Source organism: Pogonomyrmex barbatus, unplaced genomic scaffold, assembly GCF_055798465.1.
Source record: "Pogonomyrmex barbatus isolate J1 unplaced genomic scaffold, ASM5579846v1 scaffold4, whole genome shotgun sequence".
NCBI classification, from domain to species: Eukaryota; Metazoa; Arthropoda; class Insecta; order Hymenoptera; family Formicidae; genus Pogonomyrmex; species Pogonomyrmex barbatus.
In genome coordinates, this window is record NW_028297138.1 from 4,802,477 (window position 1) to 4,823,618 (window position 21,142).

The following is a 21,142-nucleotide window of genomic DNA, read 5'->3' on the forward strand; positions in this document are numbered from 1 at the left end:
TCACGTGCTGTCTCAGAGCTGGCCGCTTCCCCTCCCGATGGAAGAGAGCCAACTTGGTCCTTCTTCGGAAAGAGGGGAAACCTGAGGACTCCCCATCCGCATACAGGCCCATTTGCCTGCTGGACGAGGCGGAAAAGCTGTTCGAGCGGATAATCGCCGCCCGTCTCGTTCGGCACCTGTCCCTGGACGGTCCCAACTTATCGGGGGATCAATTTGGATTCCGGGAGGGCCGATCCACAATTGACGCGATTCAGCGCGTTCGGGTCCTCTCGGACCAAATTGTTAGTGGGGGGGGGGGTGACGGTGGCGGTGTCCTTGGACATCGTCAACGCATTTAACTTTCTCCCCTGGGAAAGGATTGGGGAGGCGATGAATTATCATCGCCTTCCCCCATATATGAAGGAGGTCATCTAGGACTACTTCAGGGACAGGACGATCGGGCGACAAAATGGGACTCGATCGCGGGCGGGGAATATATTGCGGGGTCCCGCAGGGATCGGTGCTTGGGCCGCTCCTGTGGGATCTAGCATATGATAGGGTGCTTCGCACGGCGCTTCCCCCTGACTGTCACGTTGTGTGTTATGCGGATGATACGTTGGTGGTGGCTGGGGGGATGACTGGGATGGGGCGCTGGTCATGGCCAATATGGCTGTGGCTAGCGTCGCAAGAGCGATCACGGCGATGGGGCTGGAGGTGGCGCCCCATCGCCGTGATCAAAACGGAAGCAATATTCCTGTATAAGAGAAGACGTGGGGTGCCGCCTCCGGAATTCGTGCGGATAGGGTCGGCCCGCGTTAGGGTGGGACCGAACCTAAAATATCTCGGTCTCACCCTGGAAGGACATTGGGGGTTCGAGACTCATTTTAGGTCTCTGACGCCCAAGTTGGGTAGGATGAACGCACTATGTCGTCTCCTGGCCAACCTCGGTGGTCCGGGCGCCGCTGTGCGGCGCCTATGTGTGAACACCGTCCTGTCGGTGCTCCTGTATGGGGCACCGGTTTGGGCGACCGCAATGGCGGCCAGCCGCCGCATAAGGGCGGTGGCAAACGCGGTTCAGCGCCGTATGGCCGCCAGGGTTGCCCGTGCATATAGGACGGTATCACAGCCCGCGGCGGTCACGGTCCTCGCTGGGGTCCCTCCTGTGGATCTCATGGCCCTGGAGCGCGCTGAAGTCTATCGGCGCACCAGGGCGCTGAGGAGAGAGAGGATAGTCTCCGCGGCGAGGGCTGTGATAAAGATTAGGAGGGAGGAACGCGAGGGAGGAACGCGACTCGGGTCATGCTGCAATGGCAGCAGAGGTTGGAGGATCCGGGCGTGTTTGGCCGCTGGACCACCGAGGCCATCCGGCCTCTTCTCACAGAGTGGGTGTGAAGGGGCCACGGCGGGCTGACCTTTAGGTTGACGCAGGTGCTCTCCGGACACGGATGTTTCGGGGAGTATCTGTGCCGAATTGGGAAAGAGGTTGCCGAAATATGTCGGCATTGTGGAGCGGCCCGGGACACGGCGCGGCACACGCTGGAGGCTTGTCCGGTGTGGGCCGAAGAGCGCCGTGCCCTGGCCGCGGTTATAAGGGATGACCTCTCCCTCCGTTCCCTGATTGAGGGGATGCTGGAGGGGGAGGATAAGTGGAGGGCGGTCTCCTTCTGCGAGGCAGTGATGCAGCGGAAGAGGAGGCCGAAAGAGTGAGAAGAGGTGAGTCTCTGGCCCCCGCGGGCCCCGGGGGCTCGCTCCAGAAATATCAGAAGGCGGCTGCTGGCGCACCTAAGGGCGCAGTAGCCGTGGGTGGGGGGAGTTGGGGCGGCACCTGCCTGCCTGCTCTCCCCCTCTGAATGGTTCCCAATGATAGGAGTGGGGTCTCTCCGGGTGATGGGGGTGGCGCCTTAGGACCCCGTGCATTGCGCTGGGTAGCGGGGAGACCCAGCCGAAGGGGGCCTTCTTTTGGGGGGCCTCCTCCCCCCCAGCAGAGTTGGCACCCTTGGAGAGGGATTGGGGCTGGGGCTGGCCACGCTGGTCCTGGTCACCTCCTCTTCGGGGGGGTGTGCTAGTCCCGGGGGCGGGGCGATGTTTTCGCGCCGCGCTGCCGCCGGGACCGCGTGGGACCCGACCGGGGGTTTGGACGTGGGGGCCGTGGAGTTGCCACGCCTGTTCCGGACGGGAAGGGGGAGTCCCGCCTCGAGACTTCTCCCCTAAGTAGGGATAAAGGTCCCAACAGTGGGTGCCCGCATCTGCCTTCAGCGGATGCGGGTAAGAGCGTAGGGGGGGGCATGAAGAAATGCCGCTGGTAGTACCGTGGGCTCCCCCGCAAAATGCCCAAGTAGGCACACACCGGATTTTTTTTTAGTGGGTATAGGGTGACCACAGCATGGTGGCACCACCGAGTCCCACACTCCCCCCCCCCGGAACTCGGGACGCTCGGGGGGGGGGCGTAAAGCATTTTTCCCGGTCTACCAAAAAAAAATGTAAGTTACGAAACGCAGTCATAGTATACCTAGACCGAGTGTTGAGGAATGGGGATTGATGTCTACATAGAAAAAGATAAACTCTGTTTTGTGCCTTTGCGTTCTCTTTTGTTCGCATATGCGTATAAATCATACATCTGTAAGTGGGGATCGTAAGTAGAAGCGTATATTTTGTACACATATGTGAATGAAAGAGAGAGAGAGAGAGAGAGAGAGAGAGAGAGAGAGAGAGAGAGAGACAGAGAGAGAGAGAGAGAGAGAGAGAGAGAGAGAGAGAGAGAGAGAGAGACAGAGAGAGAGAGAACACAAAGGCACAAAACAGAGTATATCCTTTTCTACATACAGATCTACTCCCATTCCTCGAATAAAGGCAAACGCTTAGTCTAGGTATACTATGTCTATGGCGGCTACAGAGGTGAGGCAACTACAGCATTAAGACGGCGAACATCATGACTGTTCAAAATATATTACATATAAAGTAAGCAAAAAATATCAGACCGAATAAAATGTCGTAATAACAAGATTTAAAAATTATATAACTTTATATACTTTTTTACATAATATGTTCAGGCACGGCCGAAGACTTAAAGCGCACAGTAACAATTTCGCAGTTCGCCTAATTCGCGAAGCGGCGCCATCCTCTGGAACGATCAGTCCGCGATAATTCGATCAATAGCGCACTGCGGCGCGGATTACTTCCAAAAAGGGAGCGCTGCCGCTTATTGATAACGCGCCTGCCCCATGTCGTCATCCGTTCATTTTCAGCTTCTTCTTCCCGGCTTCTCTCTCGAACACTCGGAGCATTAACAATGCTCTCATGCTCCCGTGCTCCAATTTCGAGACAATAAGTAAAATTCGTGCTCGTGGTTATGCAAGCCGATTCAACGCGAGTATCTGTTTTCGCCGATCGTTCCTCGCAAGCTCTCGAGGAAAGGAGAAACCGAAGCAATTTGACCATGCAATCTCTCCTGCCGCGTACCAGGAGAATTATTTGTATATTGGCCAGTGGCGTTGGAGGGTGCACCACTGCAATCCGACTTGCATCCATCGAGAGAATAGGACCATCATCTCTCTGGAGTGCGGGTCGTGGGGATTCAAGAGAATATACATGTACGAGGGTAGTCTGAAAAGTTTTGAGCCTTAACATGAAGATGACGTTACTCGTCAAAATCATTCTAGTACTACAATAGTATATGCTTTGAAAGACTTTTGTGAAAATTTCAGCCATTTTGGACGCTCAGTTGTTGTTTGACAGTCGTTTGTGTCAGTCGATGTCAGTGTTTTTGTAAAAATGGAAAAAATTGAATATATGCCGTGCCGTGATTAAATTCTTACATTAAAAGGCAATACGCCTGCGTAAATTAAAATCGAGTTGGATGCTGTTTACGGGGACTCTGCTCCATCATTTGCCATCGTAAAAAGATGGACAGCTGAATTTAAATGTGGTCATACCAGCTTGGCTGATGATGAGCGTTCGGGATGGCTAAAAACTGTGATCACCACTGATAACATCGAAAATGTTCACCAAATAGACTGGACGACCGTCGAATCAAGGTTAGAGATAGCAGAGGCTATGGGCATATCGAAGTACGCGTTTGTCATATATTGACTGAAGAATTGAATATGCGCAAGCTATCCGCGCGTTGGGTGCCGCGCTTGCTCACTTTGGACAAAAAACGAATTCGAATGAACATTTCCAAGGCCCTGTTGGAGCGGTTCAAGCAAAACGAGTCAGATTTTTTGCGTAATAACTGTAAATGAAACTTGGATCCACCACTACACCCCAGAGACAAAAGAACAGTGGACTGCAAAGGATGAACTTGCTCCGAAAAAGGTGAAGACGGTTCCATCAGCTGGGAAGGTAATGGCGACTGTTTTTTGGGATAGTCACGGAATTGTGTGTATCAACTATTTTGAAAAAGGTAAAACAATAACGGGAGCGTATTACTTGATAAGCTGAAGACAGACATTGCAAAAAAAAACAGCCGCATTTGAAGAAGAAGAAAGTGTTATTCCATCAAGACAACGCACCTGCTCACACTTTCGCCATGGCCAAAATTCACGAACTGCACTTCGAATTGGTTAATCATCCGTATTCACCAGATCTGGCCCCCAGCGACTTTTTCCTGTTAAGCTTAAAGTTTTGCTTAGAGGACAGAGATTTTCATCGCATATGTAAACGCCTATTTTGCAGAGCAAGACGCCAACTACTATTTGGAGAGGTTAAAGAGGTTAGAGTATCGATGGGAAAAGTGTATCGACTTAAAAGGAGATTATGTTGAAAAATAAAACTATATTTGACCGAAAAAATACTTGTTTCTATGTTAGGCTCAAAACTTTTCAGACTATCCTCGTATATATGTATATTGTAATATATGTATGTATATATGTGTATCATTGTATTGTTGACGTGTTATTCTAAACATATTATTTGCAATAAATCATCACATGCCTCTGTAGTCGAAAGAATAAGATGCCGATAAGCAGGAGATCCAGGTTCGATTCTTGGCTGAGGTGATATTTTTCGCAAAATAATTACGAATTTTTCACGACTGGTTCGTGGTCGGGCTCCGCCGTGACGCACACCCTCCCTTCTTATTTGGATCTAATTGCTCTCACTTTGTCAAACGATTTTCTGTCAATAAAATCGATCGCGTCACGTGGATCGATATCTCGCTGTCGTGCTCCCGCCGCTGCGTCTCGATCAAGATCTCCGTGAGTTCCTGTAAGATTTCTGTACTCATGGAATTGCAACTAAGGCAATTCTCGTAAGATTTCCCCCCCGCGATCCCTAGTGCAGCGGCGTGTTATGTGCGAGATTTCCGTTCGCGCTTTATCGTACACCCGCCATTGCCACGCGGTCGGAACATTCTCGAACATTTTTGTTCATCTTGACAGCATGATTAATTCTGTTATGCAATAAACAATTGATTTTGTGACTTCTGTGAATAGAAGAAGTGGTCATTTGTCTCATTCTTCACCGATCCTACGATTCTTATCGTTTCAATCGAGTAGCGCCTATACTCTCCATCTCTCTCTCTCTTTTTCTCTCCTGCTGAGTGTCGTTGTTCGACGACATTCGCGCCTCTCGAAATCGGAGTGAAATCGGAGTTTCTCTGCTTCGGTTTCTGGTCCTTTGAGCTATCCCGAACATAATATAATTCTTGTAATTATTCTACACATAAAAATATTAAGGTAATTATCGAACAATCGATAATTTACGAGATATTTTATATTTTATGTTAAAATACAACAGAATAAAGTACAGTATAAAATATCTCGTAAACAATGGATTTTTTGACAACTCTACCTTAATACTTTTATATGCAGAATAATGAGAAGAATCGTATTATGTAAAAAAAATGATATAATTCCATTATAAAAAATAATGATGATTTTCATATGATCTTAAAAAATTGATTTCTTTTAAAAATTAATTTTATTTTTTTGAAATTATTTATTCTTTTCCAGATTATATAGCTTTTCTATGAAACTTTTTTTTTAATGTGTTTTTTTTAATGTGTTGTTTTCAAGATGATCTATCAATCCAATATTTTTTGCCTACGCTATATATTACTATTACATTTGTTAGATTTAAACTGTATTATATGTAAAGATAAACCATTTTTTATGCGAGAACATACATAAATATATATAAATATACATGATTACATACGAAATATCTATATTATCAATACTTTAATAAATAATTTATCGAAAATGACTTTTAAAACCAACGTCGGTAAATTGCATCTTCGACATAATTTCTGCAATGTATTATTGCTATTCTTGGTATTTGTTTGTAATAATTATATATTACTTCTGCTAAATCTGAATTGAAATTTGAATCACTAGATTCTTTGCTAGAATCAATTGCTAGCTTTAGAATAGTTTCAAATAAGAATTTCTTTTCTGTACATTTTTGTCCATATTTTGAGATCAAATTAATTAAGCTGTTATACTGTTTATTTTCGCTGCCATCACTCAAAATATCATTCCAATTTAACATCCACATTTGCAGCAATAGCATACTTATTAAAATTAGAACGCTACTGGTAGCATGCTTTTATGGGTGCATTTGGGGAGCACGCTTACGTGCTATGAGACGCTAACGCCAATTTAGACGTTCATGGAGGACTATTGTGGTACTACGTGGTACTAACAGAGTGCTTTCCAACAACGTACACAGGCGATACCGTGTAACACAGTGTCTACACTGGTGCTTTCCATCTATGACACAGAGAGACACAGAACGACACTGCGAAACACAGCTCAATCCTAAGTTTGGCCGTGTCGGACATCAATAGTGCCAACATATCGAGCAAAATTATTTTTTTTAAGTGGTATTAATATACATTCCGATCATTATTGTCATTTTGAATGCGTTCCGTTCCGTATTATTTATCCTTGTTTAATGTATAGTGATAAGGATAAATGATACATCATGCGCATCATGCGAGAAACGGAACGCATCCTTTATCTGCAAAAAAATGTCGTCGCGTTCGAATAATACCGAACTTGGAATTCTTAGATAATCAATATTCAGTTTTTTTTTAAAGAACTATGTAAGCTTAAAAACATTACGTATTTGTTGATGACCCATTATTAATACATATTCTATTGGATTAATTTTTATTACAGATATATTCTTTTGTCGGCATTGTAAAGGAATTATTCCTACATTAGATGATGTTAAGCATCATGCTTGTTTCAAAGGAAAAGAAGTTTTCCTTGAAGGAGAAAAGGAATTATACTCACCTGAAATGAATGAGTTCCATGTAATGTTAAATCGAAAAGATCATAGTTATTTCATAAATATAAAATAAAGCGCTTTGTAGCCAGGAATGAAATAATCAATACATATAATTTATTTAAATTTATTTCAGTATGTATTAATAATTCTTCAAAAAATGCACTGGCAATGGATGAAAACGGATGATAATGGATGATAATGGATGATAACGAAAAAAATGCGCTCATGTTTATGGTCTTCTCCTACGTCACAATTTTTTACGCTCTTTAGTGAGCGTGTTTAGTAACTTATGTGTTCCAATTAAACTCTATAACTGTGTCTTACAGTGTCTCTCTGTGTCACATTGTGTAACACCAAACTCCGCTTGTTGGAAAACACCCACAGTTACGGGCTCCTCGAACGACTTTTGTTGTATTATAAGCGTGGCAAATATGGACGAAGATAATCGCAATGAGTTGATATCGCAACGGATTGCAATTTTGCATGAAATTGTAATAGAATGGAAGTAAATATTAATGGACCTTGTTGATTTTATATCATCATCAGAAAGTGAAGAACGTGAAGATGAATTGGAATATGTTATGCATGTTGCGGAAAGAAGAAGGAAGTTGCCAAAATTAAAAAACTACGTAAATATTGTATCTGCCTACAGTAATCAACAATTCAAGTCACATTTTAGGTAATTTGAAAATAATAAATTATATATTTTTTATTACATGAATTATATGTACCTAATCTTAGCTATTTTTGTACGTGTTTTCGTGTTTATATTTACTAAAAGGTTTATTTGTGTTTCTTTCTTATGGCAGAATGTAGATACATTTGAATATATACTTGCTATTATCGTTTCAAGATTGAAGAGAATAGCTGCATTCAGCAGAGAAACCAGATCAGTGAGCGTTCAGTGATTCTTTATTACGATTGGTTTCTACACTTCCATTCAACGAAGATCTAAAGGCAAGAACTAATCATATTGAAAAATCACTGAATGCTTACTGATCTGCTTTCTTTGCTGAAGGCAGTCAATATATACAGGATTGCCAATGATTTCTTGTGAAAAGCAATTTCTGCCAATGATTTCTCCTGAAATGCAATTTCTGGCGCATGGCAACTCCCGATTCCTATAGGTGAGCGTTTTTCGTTTAAAATTGATATTTTTTAATCTCACAACTGTAATATTTCTTATAATTGTCAAATGTTTTTCTTTCAGGGTCATATGTGAAAAGTTTGATTAGTTGAGCTACTGCTCTTAATGCCATATGAAGAGTAGTAAGAGTTTTATATTATTTGGCACCAACTGTCATCAAATGGCCATCAGGTAACGATGTCAATGAAGTCTGGACTAGATTTGAAACTGTTAGTAGTTTTCCGAAAATTATTGGCGTTATAGACGGTACTCATATAAATATTCCAGTTCTTCGTATTCAATCTGCATCATATGTGAATCATAAAGGACACCATTCTATTCTATTCAAGTATGTCATGTTTGTCTGAAATGAAAATATGACAGCTCATTGCATACTTAAACTAAAGTTCTATATTAATATAATGTAAATTAATGTATAAATACTTTTTTATTTTTTCAGGCAGTATGCAACCATAAAGCACATTTTATTCATTGCTTCGTGGGACAGGGTCTGTGCATGATCAGCGAATGTTTCGATTGTCAGAATTGCAAGAGTGGTTAGGGAATCCTGAAAAATTTCCGGATGATTGTCACATTCTCGGAGATGCTGCATATAAAGATTAGATCAAAATGTCATTGTTCCCTATCGTGACAATGGACACCTCATTCCTAAAAAAACTTCAACTTCTGTCATTCCTCTGCTAGAATAGTGATTGAAAGAACTTTCGGACTCTTGAAGACAAGATTTCGTAGCATAAAAACTGTTCTTGCAATGGCTAGATGTGATTGAATCCCTACGTTTATAATTGTATGTTGTGTGATGCATAATATTTGCTATTAAGAAGAGATGAGATTGACTTTGATGCAATCGATAAGACAGAAGCTAACAATTATTTTTATCAAGATGCTGTACCACTTGAATGAGTAGATATTGCTAAAAGGGATTTATTATAATTTGCGAGAGATTCCCTATGTGAAATATTTAGTGTACAATGTATAATTTTATGATAAATATGTTTTATTTAGATAATAAGATATTAATGTAAACATTTATAATCTCATTAAAAATAAATATACTGCTTCATATTTTTATAAAATATAGTATTTTTTTTCCGTATGTTAATCGACAATATATAAATCAATTCTTTAATTATATAATCATTTAATAATTTTTAAAAATAAAAATAATTTTTATAAACATTGAAAAATAAAAACATGAAAATAAACATGAAAGTAAGCTATTCGCAACAATAAAAATATATCATTTTAGTTTTTATCAAATAAAAATAAAAATATCTGTAATTATTTTATCCTATTTTATTCTACTTACTAAAGAATATTAATTACTGTATCATTATGTGGCGGTCACTGCCACGCGATCGCACCATGACCGTCGCGCGCAGCCCCGCGCAGCACAGTAGTTCGCGTGCCCGCCACTAGATGGCGAGTCGGGGAATCACTTTCTCGTGTTCTCGAAACTGTGCCGCTCTTATATAGATGGGGCTATATAAGAGCGGTACTCAGCACCACTCTTCGCCTCAGTCGCCTGTTAAAGGCTAAGAATTGTACTGCGACGCCCTCCGAGCTCTGGAAGCCAGCTCTGGCCTCAAACTACACGGCAGTTTTTTTTTCTGCTGGGAAAACCGACCAATCTCCGGCCGTACTCCCCACGGCAGTAAACGCGGTAATCCGTCCGTGTCTGGACATATCTTTCTGACGGCCGTTAAAGCCGCAACACCAATCCGTCCTTACCTCCGGACGCATCTCTCTGACGGCCATGAAAGCCATCCAGTTCGTCTTGTCTCCGGGCAATCCTTCCTCCGCAGTTACCGCCGCGACCTTCTTACGCGGCCGTGAACATCACGTCCAGGAAAGATTCTCGCGGCCAGAGACGCCGCCCAATTCGCTCGTGTCCGGACGACCCGATTAGAGCCGCGGCCTCCGCGCAGCCTCTGTCGCGCCGATCTCAGCCACCTCGAGAAGATGCCGTGCAGCATGCGGATCTCCGCAGGCGTGCGTCCTCTTTAGAGGCCAGCCGCGACGACTCGTCTACTCCATCAGGATGACCGATATTGTCTGCCGCCCGGCAGTCACCCGCACCGCGGCCATCCACGTCGCCGCCTGATCACGTGTCGCCTCCGGCACGCACGGACGCAGAAGGACGATCTCCCGGATATCGAACTAGGCGCTCTTCTCTCCGGTTCAAACAGCGGCTCTTAGACCTTTTTGGGTCAGCTTCCTCCCCGAAGGATAGTCCGCCGCGACCGCCGACTCCACAGGAGGATAACCCGCCGAGACCGTCGACTTCACAGGAGGAGCCGACAACGCTCAAGCGACCACCCATTCCGGGTAGCTCTCTGGAGCTCGGTACCATTCAAAAAGGGCCGTGGCGCCTCTGCACCATCGAGCTCGGCCACGTCCACAATCGACCATCGCGCCACGACTCTCGCCGCTTTTACGCGGAAGCCACCACGCAGACCGAGGGCCTGCCGCCGGCCCACGCTACTCCGCGGATACGCACCGCTCGGTCACAACGAGGAGGAGTCGGGGCCCGACAAAGGCGCCAAGAACGGCTCTAGAAGCTTGCGCGCCTGCGCGCAGAAGTGGACACGCTAGACGCACCCACACGTTTTTCTCGCGGGACTCAAACGCAATTCCCGTTAACCAAACTTTCTGTATCTGCCATCATATAGAATATATTATATATCATGGCTTTTGATTAATTCTGCAATTCCTTGATTATTGAGCGTGCGTGCAACCTTCATATCCCGCACGTCCTTCAGCTTGCGCTACCTGCGAAACACAGCGACAATTGGCTACTTATCTTTCCGCTTTGCTTGGCACCGACGCCTGCACTGTTGGCCTGCCACATAGCTGGTCGAGGATCGGACATCATCCTAAAGAAAAATCACCGACTATCATCAGCCTGTTCAGCCAATCGCGGGCGACGCAGTACAACAGGTCGCATACACACACATACACTCGCTCGTTGCTCGCACATCGAGTCTCCGTCTCCTCCCGAGACGCGTAGTACAACACATCCTCATTATACCACCCAACTCCATAATTATAAAAATAAAATACTGAAATTTATCACAAAAATGAAATTTGATATCACAGATTGTTCCATAGTATTCCTATCTTATTTCTAACCAAAAAATCAAAATCAAATTAATCTAAAAGTAGAAGAATTAAAGATTAATAACTTAAATAAGAAAATATTACATATACTTTTAATTTGTCAATAAGCTTGTTTAAAGTATTTAAGATTAAAGTATTAAAATATTTAAGATTCAGTTCGCTGCTTCATTGTCTGCTGATGGCATTTTAGTTTATTTTCTTCGGCAATCCTTCGACTTTTTATAATAATTTCTGCAATTTCTGAAGTCTTTCTCTTGAGTTTAAAGAGCCAACAGAAACATCACTGTCAAGTGAAGAGACATCAGTATTCTCATTCTCTATGCGAGCTCGATGCGAGGAGGAAGCCAGAGCAATGGGATTCATAAAAGGTTTCTTTCCTGATAAAGATTCCATCACTTCCATCACATCCATCATTATTCTGTTGGCGCTACGAAGCGGCTACACGAACGGTCAGAGCGCGCTCATAGCGCCAAAAGTGCGCTTCTTGAACGCAGTCTATGACGTGCTCCCAGTACTGACAATCAATTTTGGAACACAGCCATAATATAAGTAATGGCTGTGTAACGTCCGCAGAAAATTAAAACTTACGGACGTTCATTCGAAATGATGTAGATACAGTCGAGCGGTATTTTAGGTTAACGCATGCGCGATTTTAAATATTAAAACATATAACTTTTCATTTAAATATTAAAACATATAACTATCATTTTATAGTTTTATCATTATATATATATATATATATATATATATATATATATATTTCCTTTTTTTATATAACTTTTATTTATTATTAAAGTAATTAAATTAATAATAAAGCGAGAACTCATTTTCTTTCGTCTTGTGATAAAAGATATAATTTTATTTTATTCCTATTATTATTGCTTTTTTTGGGAAATATAATTTTATAACGTAATTTTCTTTTTCTCGAATCGCTTCTTCTTCGGTTCTCGATGCTGCAACTGTAGAACAAAGTAGAGACAAAGGAGCGTTCGACGATTTTAGTTTATACTAAAGGGGAAGCTTATCGCACTCAAAATATTCCTAATATAAACTTTCCAATGAAGAGCTAGCTCGGAGAGTCTTTCGTTGCACAACGAAAATTTAACTGACGAAAATGTTAAATTTTCGTTTTGCAATAAGATTTATTATTAAGCATTAACGAATATCTCCGAAAAATATTAGATCTTAGCTTTATTTTTCTTTTTTTCTTTTCCACTTATCTTTTCCTATTTTCGCGTAAATAACCGTAGCACGAAATAAAATGTTCAGTCGAGGGGTGCTTTACCCCTCCCCTTTGCATCGGGCTCTATCCTAGAGATACGGCTTGGACGCAGACGCGGCAGTCGTTACCAAATCGTCAGAGAGTGCAGTCACTGTCTCAAACCACTGAATCTTATAATTATAAAGGAAAAGTAAAAGGAAAGGAAAAGGAAATCACTAGAATTCTAATACGTTTAATAACTTACTTCTGACAACTTAAGATAATCATTGCTTCTAATATTATTTGGAATATTATTTGATTTCCCTATATTATATTATTCGATTTGCTAATATTATACTACTGATTTTCTTATATTATATTATATTATTATATTATATTATTCTTATATTATATTATATTATATTATTTGATTTGCTTATATTAGATATGATTGATTTTCATCTCGTTTTAATATCACTACTTATATAAATTTCAGAGATAACTTAGAATTTAATTATCATATTTACATCGTATCTCATTATTATTACCATTTGGTATTTTTATATTGATTGAGCTGCATCATTCATATTATTACATCTACGTCAATCTATGTTCAACGTCAATATCTCTGTTTTTATATATATATATATATTAATATTCTTTAATCATATATCTTTGAGTTTACACATTATTTTCTTATCATTCCTATTTAATATTTTCTGATTTGCATCTCCATTTTCATATATAAATAAGTTTATACCACCCTCATCTTTTGCATCGATCAAAATATTCACATATATGTAAACCTGTATTTCTTATATTATGGCATTATTTTATTCATCACTATATTTCACCATATAATTCTCATTAATATTTTCATTACTATTATCATTATTATTATTATTTTCTTTATTATTATTTTAATATACCTATTTATTCGTATTACATAATAATATTTTACATACATTTAATATTTTATAATAATCAAAGAAATCATTTCTTTCTGTCATATTAAATAACTTTGAATCACAATTTTACAACCAATTACATCAACAATCATAACTTTACAATACAATATCATATCCCGATTATTATATTAACAAATACATAATTATATTAACAAAAACATATTTCCCTGCGATTTCCGCTCGGTCGCGGGTTCCAATCCGAAAATATAGTTTAATCATATCCAGTATCGCCATTAAACATAAATACACTAGATATCCCTTCCCAAATTCCATTAACCGTTCTACGCCATCTCGGGACGTAAGCTGCATTCAGCTTGCAGTGTTCCGATCATAGATATAGTATACCTAGAGCTGTGTTGAGGAGTGAGGGTTGAGGTGCATGTAGAAAAAGATAAACTCTGTTTTATATATAAACCTTATATGTATGGACTGGTAATACAGATATGATTATGTCCGCGGGAGATTGGAGAGAGAAATGTCTCTCTTTTTCTAAAAGTGTCCGGAAATACGCGTATGCTTGACATATACTATACATTAATGCATTCTTATTGGTGTATACTTATGCAAGTTAAATATTTCTAAAAAGGTATATTTCTAAAAAGAAATAATGGTTCGAAAGTGTGTTTGCAGAGTGAATTATTCTGCAGAAAATAATGTTTCTTTTCATTCGTAAGTAATAATGAAGCAGGACTTATTGTAAAGTAACATATATTAAGCATACTTTAATAATTGTGGAAGCATTTGTGCAATTTTTTTTATTTTACAAATAAATAAATAAATTTTATAAATTTTGAGAGCTTTAAATTATAAAATCAATTCAATTATCATATTCTTAATATATTAGGTGTACAAAAAAGTTCTGAGCTTTAGATTTCATACCGAAATAACAATTTAAATTTTATATATCTTCCCGCCCTTTTGCGGTTTTAAAGCGTTGACATTTGGCCTTCTAAAATGTCATACGGTTTGGCATTTGATGCACATAACCTTAAAAATCAGTAATGTTCACAATGGCAATAACAAAAGAGCATATTCGATTTTCCATCCACTTTGCGTTTCATCTGAAGAAAAATGCTGCTGAAGCCACTGCAATGATTTGTGCTGCATACGGAAAGAACGCTGTAAGTCATACTACACGTAAAAGATGATAAAAAAATTTCGCCAAGGAGATTTCAGTCTTGAAGATGAACCCTGTGCTGGACGTCCTCAAAAGATTGAAACAGACGAATTGCAAGCACTGCTGGATATAAATTCTGCGCAAACTGAAAAGGAGCTTGCAGAACAGCTTGGCGTTACGCAGCAAACTATTTCCGTATGTTTACATACGATGGGAAAGGTTCAGAAGGAAGGCAGATGGGTTCCGCATGAATTGTCCGAAGACAACAAAAATCGTCGGCGTGACACTGCACTCACTTTGCTTTCAAAGTTCCGGAAAAAAGATTTTCTGCACAAAATCATTACAGGCGATGAAAAGTGGATTCTTTATGATAATCCTAAACGTAAAAAATCATGGGTTGACCTTGGTCAACCTTCGACATCGACGCCAAAGCCCAATATCCACGCCAAGAATGTTTTGCTCTGTATCTGGTGGGATTGGAAAAGTGTGTTGTATTACGAGTTGTTACAACCGGGTGAAACAATCACGGCAGACCACTACCAACAACAATTGACCAATTTGAGCGATGCATTAGAAGAAAAGAGGCCATTTACTGGCCAAGGACGTCGTAAAGTGATCTTGCTTCATGACAATGCTCGACCACATGTTGCGAAAGCGATTCAGGACCATATCTTTGCGTTAGGCTGGGAACTTCTCCCACACGCGGCGTATAGCCCAGACATGGCGCTTTCCGATTACTACCTATTCCGGTCGCTGCAGCATCATTTGGCTGATACACATTTCGTGAGATTTGAAGAGATACGAAAATGCATTGATGACTTTATCGCTTCGAAGCCGGTGAGCTTCTATGGTTAAGGAATTCGCAAGCTACCCGAAAGATGGCAAAAGGTCGTTGATGCAAACGGGGAATATTTCGCTGATTAATATTTTTTTGTTTGTTTTTGAATAAAGATTGAATTTTACAAAAAAAAGCTCAGAACTTTTTCGTACACCTAATATATTTACGAAAAAAGAAAATAATGTTGGCATGTATGTGTCTCTTTAATAAGCATAATTATATATAAGTTTATTATAATATGTTTTGATTAAATATTAAAATATTACAATAATTTAGATAACATTTTATTAATTATGTGACAATAATGCTAAATATAATTATAAATATATATAAGATAAATATAATTATAAATATTTTAAATTTGCTTTGTGTCTAAGAAAATTTGATCAGTAAGTCAAGAACTATAACATATTAAAATTTCAACTAATTTCACAGAGAGTCAAAAATACGTGATTTTGTGCGGGATTCTTTATATTCGAATAATTAAAATGTAATAAAACTTTTTTTTTGTATAAAAGATTAATATTTTTATTGATATTAAATTTAATTGATATAAACAATGGATATTATAAAAAATATTTAACTTATGAATTTCATTTAAAGGTTAAATATTAATTTTTTTGTGAATTATCTTATTATTCTTATTTTTTACTTTTATTTTTTCTTATTTTTATTCTTACTTTTTTATTATTATTTTTTATTATTTTTTATTTTTATTCTTATTTTTCTACTTTTTTTTATTTTGTAACGAAGCGCCCCTCCGCTTTATCTTAAAATTGCTTTCCCTCGATCTAAGAATGACGTATCGAGAACCGTTAGTCCGGGTGGAGTGCGCAGAGTCGCAAACTAGCGCCAAATTTTAATCGCAAACGGAAGATTCTTTGAATTATCTTGGAGAATTTATACAACGAACACGTGTTTATTTTCACGGAGCACATTCCTCGTGTCATGCCGAATACCGTACCATGAAATCATTACTCTCCCCGTACCGCGCCAAGCATCGCGTCACCGAGCAAATCACATTCCCTGCTCCAATTCTTATTCCTACTCCCGATTTTCCTATCACCCCTGTGGATCTCCCCTGAGATCCACCCAATCCGAATCTGTTCCGTACCAAAATGCCGTGGCCGATCTCGAATAAAAGGAGCTCACTTTCCACAGAGAGGACCTGTTCTGCTCTCGATATCTCGAGCACAGCATCGTGCGAGAGAAGCCGAGAAATATTCCGAATCCGAAAATCAAATCAAATCAAGAAGTACTGGGGCACATCCCAGCACGGCCGAGTACGCTCGACCACGATTTATCATCCCGTCTATCTCCCGGGGAAATCAAGAAGTACTGAGGCACACCCCAGCACGATCGAGTATGCTCGACTATAAAAATCCTCCGTTCCTAATATTTTCCGAAACATTGTCGAGGAGCATCTCGACACAGCCGATAATCTTGTCAGGACTCTCCCTGACAACAATCAAAACACCAGATCTTCCTGGTGGCGTCGAGCACTTTCGACTATCTCCGAGTATCAGGATACTCCCAGGGTCCCGACGAACCCTCCGCCTTAGTCGACGGGATAAAAGTGAATCGGAAACTCCCGATATCCAGCGATCAGATTGACGGCATCCCAAGACGAATAGAAAACGCTCTGCGTCGCATCAAAATCAGCTGAACCGAGACAGATCGTGTAAACCTATCACGCGCATGCCGCGCATGACGCGTGCTCCGAGAAAGTCAGCTGATCGCGCTGACTCGTGCAAAAACACATCGACCACGCCCTGCGCCGCGAAATACACACGCATATAAATAGATATATCGCAGCGCAAAGAATACAAGTTTTATAAATCTATCGATCACATTGTCAAAAAGATCTTTCGCAAGACATCGCGAATACTATTTATTACTAATTATTAATAAATATTTGTTTCACCAAATCTCTATCGCTCTCACTTCCCCACCTGTCTATCCGACTGAATATCTATTCGCGCGCGGAAATGAAACCATTATAATTTTATCTTATTATTCTTTATTTTAATTATATCTTATTATTCTTTATTTTAATTATATCTTATTATTCTTATTTTATTTGGATCGATTATTTGTTTCTGACTTTTTCGTTTTTTATTCTAATAAAATTCATTTTGTTTACGCAGTACTGCAAGCAGAGCATCCAAAGCAGGACTTCCGAAATAGTTGAGCAGATGAGATACACTCCTGTATGAACAAACGACGAAATGCGCTATAGTCACTTTCGTAGACGGAGTAAACGAACGACATCTGCGATAGTGATTGCATAAATAAATGCACCCATTATGAGTGCAATGACGCGACACGCGATGCGCAATATCCAATAAGGATACAGTTTTTCCAAACGTCATATTCGTCGCACTATGATTCGCAATGTCCCGACAAAAGTTAATCAAGTTTGAAGAGTTGTTCGCATACGACAAGCGACACGACTTTCTTCCACATGGAACGCGAGATAGAGATTGTATTTATGGCGCCCTTGCCAGCCGCTTCCGCTCTGCCGTTTGACGCGCCCGCCGCCGAGCGCCATTGTCCTCCGAGGAAGCAGACGCTCACACCACAACTAGAGTGATAACTTCCGCTTTCTTCCCCGTCGGCCACGTTGTGTCGAGTAGCCATTACGTGTCTCTTCGTGCCAGCAATCGAAAACGCGCAGGTAGTCACGTGCGGAGTATGAGAGGGAGAACCAGGTGTCATGGTCGTCGTCGCGACGTTCAGTCTTTTGTAACCGCGCTCAGTGCAGTGTCAAATGGTGTGTCCATGCCGGGTTCTGTGCTGTGTTGCCGCGCTTATCGGCGGTGTGCAGCCACGTGCGGCGTGCCCCACCTGTTGCGCCGGCTTGTTCGCTATCACTCTCGCTCTCCGCCTCCACCTCTCTCGCCTATGCACGAGACGCGAGTGCACCCGTTCTTTCTGTCTCGCTCGCATATGCCGCTTTTCTCTTGCTCACGTGTGATCCGCCGTTCTCTCGCGTGCAATCGGTTATAGTTCTCTCTCGCTCGCGAGCAATTGCATCATCCACGATCAGCGTGCGTTTTATCCGCGTCCTGCGTCTGTTCCATTTCGTTTCGTCTGCGTTTTAGCCTGTTTTTTTACTCGCGTTCTGCGCCTTTCTCATCTGCGTGTCATTCTCGTTCGCGTTGCGTTTCATTGTCGTCCGCTGCGTCTTATCATTCGTTGCGTCTGTCACATCTGTCTAGTTGTGTCCACGTGCATCAGTTTTACGCGTTAGCGTGCGTTTCTGCGTACGGCAGCTGCCTGCGATTTCCTGCGATTCACGAACGTTCTGCGTGGCCATGCAGCGTGCGTTAATCTCCGCCTCTTTTTGTGAGTGATTATCTCAGCGCAATTCTGCGTCTTCAGCATTTTCTAGTCTCGAACATTCCTTCGTATTCGCGGTGCCCTTACGGGCATTGTACGTTCCACAAAAAAATATTTATCACACACATTCTTCATGTTCGCGGTATCTTTGTCGGCATTGTACGTATCCGATCTTTCTTTGTCTTTGTATGATAGCTGTAAGTCATTGTAAATATCGCGTTCCGCGTTTTGTTTGTTAACAGTGCGAATATTCTATTGAGTTGTCGGAAAAGTCATGACATATTTTTGAAAGGTCATTTATTTATATAAAGAACAAAGATCAATCAATGATATATTGCCCATTTTATTCAATAACCTTTTGCCATCTTTCAATGAGTTTCATAATTGTTCGTAGAAGGATCTGTCTTTATCAGCGAAAAACTGAACAAGGTGCTGATTTACAGCCTCATCTGAATTAAACGTTATACCATGCAAGGAGTTTTGAAGAGAGCGAAATAAGTGGAAGTCTGACAGCGCAAGATCAGGTAAGTATGATGGGTGTGGCAACACATCCAAGCTGCAATAATTTTTGATGGGTGGTCAAACTTGTGTGTGGTCTCGCGTTGTCATGATGGAACACAACTGCTTTACGATTAACGAGCTCTGGACGTTTCTGGATGATAGATTCGTTCAAACTGTCCAATTGTCGACAGTACACATTCTAATTGATTGTTTGGTTCCTTGGTAGGAGCTCGAAAAACACGACACCTTTAAAATCCCAGCACACTGAGAGCATAACCTTCCTCTGATGAAGTTTGCTTTTGATGTCATTTGAGACGAACCATCACGTCGGGACCATTTGCGCACCACATTGTTATAAACAATCCACTTCTTATTACTAGTTATCAATCGTTTCAAAAAAGAATTGTTTTCCTTGTTTACGCGCTGTCAAATGAACTTCTTTGAATTCATGAGGAACCTAAATATTGAGCTTGCTTATGTATCCCAACTTCTTCAGGTGATCGTGAACGCTTGAATGATGGATATTCAATGTTTCTGCAATTTCTCGTATTGTGTAACATGAGTTTGACTCGATCATTATTTTTTCGTCATCAACCTCGGCTTCCGAGGAGTGTCGTTGAAGTCAAAATCACCAGCACAGAATTTTGTGAACCATCATTGGCACTGACGTTCTTGTAGAGCATTGTCACCGTAAATTTTACGCAACTTTTTACAAGCTTGACGCGCCTTCTTCCCTTTACGGAAGTAAAACAGTAATATATGGCGAAAATGCACAGTTTGATCTTCCATCTTCAACTTATTATAAAATCTCCAAAACTCAACCAAATCACTCAATTTTTTTTTAGAATGAAACTAGAATTGTCAGCTGTTAAATGACATAGCAGTAACATAGATGCGAATGACTCTAGTACTTCCAAAAATGGATTAGCGCCTGTTACAAAAATGCGTCATGACTTTTCCGACAACCCAAGATTTTCTAATCGTTGACTATTCAAAATAAATGTAACCGAGTCAGAATTCAGCGAGTCCTTGCGACGGTCGAACATTAAAACTATGATAAAATATAATCAGTTGCCTTGAATCTTTCCTGCTTCTCCGACTTTACAGAGATCACCCGCTACATATTCTTTGTGATCTGGTACAACTCTACAGATCTAACTGCATCATATATTCTCTACACTACGGAGTTGGCGATAATACTCACATCGCCCACATATTCTTGAAACATATCACATACAAAAATTCTATAATATACATGAAGTATATTATAAAATTTTGGTGATATGCTTCAAGAATTAAAAGTAAATTGAATTGAACGCAATTAAGCTACATTGTAACAAAAATTGATATAAATAATATATTCACAAGATTGTGAATATATTGTGTATTGATTGTGATTATTTTTTACTTATTTTATCTATTCTTTTGAATCGGGCATACCAAACAGCTAAAAATAGCTTTATATTTGCATCAATTTCTATATTTTTTGTTTGTAGAACGTACAATAAAAGTAAAAATTGTTTTTGCTGTTTGCTGCTCATTATTATTGCTACTCTAAAAAATATATTCTAACATGTAATAATATAAAAATAAATAAAAGTTAATAAACATATTATGCAAAATAATGTAAGACAAATAGGACCAAAAACGAACAAAATAAGATGCTATAAAATGTAAATGTTGTTCATGTACCGCC

General features: G+C 40.5%; 1 protein-coding gene across 1 annotated transcript; it reads left to right on the forward strand.

Moving 5' to 3' along the window:
* Positions 1–892: 892 nt before the first annotated feature.
* LOC148935725 (uncharacterized) lies at positions 893–1,390 on the forward strand. The gene has a single exon (XM_089080612.1). It carries the CDS (start codon positions 893–895, stop codon positions 1,388–1,390), a length of 498 nt encoding a protein of 165 aa, XP_088936738.1.
* Positions 1,391–21,142: the final 19,752 nt, after the last annotated feature.

What these genes read in the sequence shown, in the direction of transcription:
- LOC148935725 (XM_089080612.1), top strand. Translation starts at nt 893, where the DNA reads ATGAACGCACTATGTCGTCTCCTGGCCAACCTCGGTGGTCCGGGCGCC.